The sequence below is a fragment of the Microchirus variegatus genome, assembly GCF_963457635.1.
Source record: "Microchirus variegatus genome assembly, chromosome: 22".
Taxonomy (NCBI): Eukaryota; Metazoa; Chordata; class Actinopteri; order Pleuronectiformes; family Soleidae; genus Microchirus; species Microchirus variegatus.
The window spans coordinates 17687243-17690901 of record NC_139823.1 but is presented as its reverse complement, the minus strand read 5'-3'; the positions used below and the strand labels follow the sequence as shown (position 1 = coordinate 17690901).

Sequence of the window (3659 nt, the reverse complement as noted above, 5' to 3'; positions counted from 1 at the left end):
TATACATATATACATATACACATATATATGTATATATATATATATATATATACATATATACATATATACATATATGTATATATATATATATATATATACATATATACATATATACATATATGTATATATATATATATATATATACATATATACATATATGTATATATATATATATATATATACATATATACATATATGTATATATACATATATGTATATATATATATATATATACATATATACATATATGTATATATACATATATGTATATATATATATATACATATATACATATATATATATATATACATATATATACATATATATATATATACATATATATATACATATATACATATACATATATATACATATATACATATATATATACATATATACATATATACATATATATATACATATATACATATATACACATATATATATATACATATACATATATACATATATATATATACATATACATATATACATATATACATATATATATATACATATATATATATACATATATACATATATATATACATATATATATACATATATACATACATATATATACATACATATATATACATATATACATATACATACATATACATACATATATACATATATACATATATACATATATATATATATACATACATATATATATACATACATACATATATACACACACATATATATACGTATATATATATGTATGTATATATATATATACGTATACGTATATATATATATGTGTGTGTGTATATATGTATGTATATACACACACACACACACACACACACACACACACACACACACACACACACACACACACACACACACACACACACACACACACACACACACACACACACACACACACACACACACACACACTTTAACTAAAAGCTCACATTCTACACCTGCTTCAGGTGTTTCCTTACACAGTAATTTCCAGCTGAGCTTTATAAACCACTCACTCTGTTGCACCAAACCTCATTGAGAAAATCATCAATTTTACATCACAGCTCCACTAATCCAGTGGAGCAGCAGCTTATGTTTCCCCCACGAGCTAAAAACGCACATTTTCTCTATGGAATTTGGTGTGAGGGGAGAGCGAGACACCTGAGCCTCTCTGACGACGGATCGTTCTAAATAAACACGCACTCATTGTCGACGGCGACAAACACTGAATGAATCTTTTAAAAAAAGTTAAAAAATGAGAGACTGAGGGGAAAAAAAGGAACAATTAGCACTCTGTTGCCACCACTGAGGTTCTGTTGTGAGAGTGTGACGGTGCAGCGTCAGCGCTGACCAGAGCAGGGAGGACAGAGTGGAGTGAGGGGGACGGAGGACGACCGCCATTGGTCAGAAGTTTGAGCTCAGATCTGGCAGACGTCCACGACCGCCCAGGCCCCCGCCGCGACCGCCGCCGTTATAAAGGCTTCAGTCGAACGTCAGCGTTTCACTCTCTGCAGCAAACACAGCTACAGCTCAGACCGACCTTCAGCGAGGTAAGGTCAACACGTCATCCAGCACATTTGGCTTTTCTTTTTCTCAGTATCGGGGGTTAGACGTCTCTTCTCTGACCCTTTAGACGCAGAAAAGGCGAAGGCTGAAGATGACCAACCTGGAGACGTCGATGGCCTCCATCATCGAGGTGTTTCAGAAATACTCGGAGAGGGAAGGCGATCGACACAAGCTGAAGAAGAGCGAGCTGAAGGAGCTGCTGCAAGACGAGCTGCCCGAGCTGATGACGGTGAGGAAAAGTCAGAAAAGTAGATGGAAAAAAAGTACATTTTCTAATAAGAACGGCGTTAATATCGTAATATTATGCCAATAACTTCTTATAATGTAGTAATATGTGAGTCAAAACAATAGAAAATGTGTGTGGGACACAAGTTTAAACTTTATAATGTGGTAAATATCAATTTTGATTCCAAATAATCCAAATAAAGCATTCGTTTTAACAATTCAATATCTTTCAAAGCCGAGTATAAATTAGGGATTTTCATTAAGTATAAAGAGGAAGACGGTAAGAAATAATAATAAAAAAATGTGTATGGTGAAATAAGCAAAATAATATTCTTCTTACTACTACTTTTTGGACATATTAAGCTGTATTTTATTGTTCTTTATTTTGTATGTTTTATTTTTTGGCCAAAAAAAGTTATTCTTATTATTTTATTATTATGTTTTTTTTTTCCTCTATAGTTTTTCTTTTCTTTTCATTATTTATTTTTGTTGTCGTCGTTATTCTTCACATGTTTGAACTGTTTTTTTGGGTGGATTTAACCTAAATATAATAATAATACATATACTGTTTAACAAATGTATTTTTTTTGTTCAGGAACGCAAGTAAATAAGTATAATTTCACATGTTAATGACAAAATGTACTATTAAATAGTTTTATTATTATTGAAAAAAAATGTTTTTGTAAAACAAATATAATTTTAGCGTTAAAAGTAACAACTTTATTTGTAGAGCACCTTTCATACAAGGATTGGTTTAAGAATTATGACTTCTCAGAATTCTGATGTTTTTCCCCATAAAATTCAGAATTCTGAGATTAAAGTCGGAATTCTGAGATTATAAATCAGAATTTTAAGATTAAGAAGTCAGTGCAGCTCAAAGTGCTTCACGATAAAAAGAAAATGAAATTTAAGAAGTCAAAAAGTAAAAAAACAAACCCTATAACTAACTTTTAACTTTGAAATAAAACGGTAAAGAATTTAAAAAAAATAGAATGTGGCGTGGGATAAAAAATAGGACACGTCTCGAGTCAAGAGGCTAAAAAAACCCTGTTTTAACTTTAAAATAAAGTAAAAAATGTGAATAAAACACAACACGGGGTGGAATAAAAAGGAACGAAAAGTATTTTAGAGATTTACAAAGATCTTCTCCTTAATAAAGAAGTCGTACACGACGTTTATCTCTGTCTCTTTTGTCGTCGTCCTCGTCTGAACCCCCTCCTCCTCCTCCTCCTCCTCCTCCCTCACAGCATGTGAAAGACCAGGCGTCTCTGGACAGCCTGATGGACAGCCTGGACACCGACGGCGACGCCGAGTGCGACTTCCAGGAGTTCATGACATTCATCGCCATGGTTACCGTCTGTTGCCACGAATACTTCGTGCACGAGGACGAGTGACGGTCGACGACGACGGACCCTGTGGATAATACGCACGTTTTTTTTGTTTTTGTTTAGCTCTTTAGTTTGCTATCGTTTAGGGAGTTATTCACAAAGAAAACGGCCGCCGTTTTTGTCTCATCGCCCCAACAATCATTTATCCGAGACTTTCGAGAGCCGAATTTGAAGGAGTTGCCGAGGAATATAATCGACTTTGTGTAGAGACGACATTCACGCTGCTAAATTAACACTTCAAAACTGTGTTTTTTACTCACTTTAACATGTGCAACGTGTGGATTTTGTGTAAACAAATCATTTATGTGATGCTCTGAAGAAGAAAATACCCTGTCCCGTGTCATCATTTTGATCATTTGCATGGACACTTTTGTGTTATATGTCTTTTATTCGAGGCCGTTTTTTGGGAAAAACCTTTGACCTCTGAGTCTTCTGCAGGTTTCAGTGCAGTCAAACAATCTAAAAAACACGTTATGTTGAGTCAAAGAAGTCAGGGCTGGACCA

General features: G+C 33.2%; 1 protein-coding gene across 1 annotated transcript; it reads left to right on the top strand.

The window, feature by feature from the left end:
• Nucleotides 1-1633: 1633 nt before the first annotated feature.
• Nucleotides 1634-3161, top strand: s100b (S100 calcium binding protein, beta (neural); the record flags this gene model as incomplete). Its single annotated transcript, XM_083909003.1, has 2 exons — nt 1634-1771; nt 3015-3161. The coding sequence occupies 2 exons, from the start codon at nt 1634-1636 to the stop codon at nt 3159-3161; spliced, it is 285 nt and encodes a 94-aa protein (XP_083765129.1).
• Between the last annotated feature and the right edge of the window lie 498 nt (nt 3162-3659).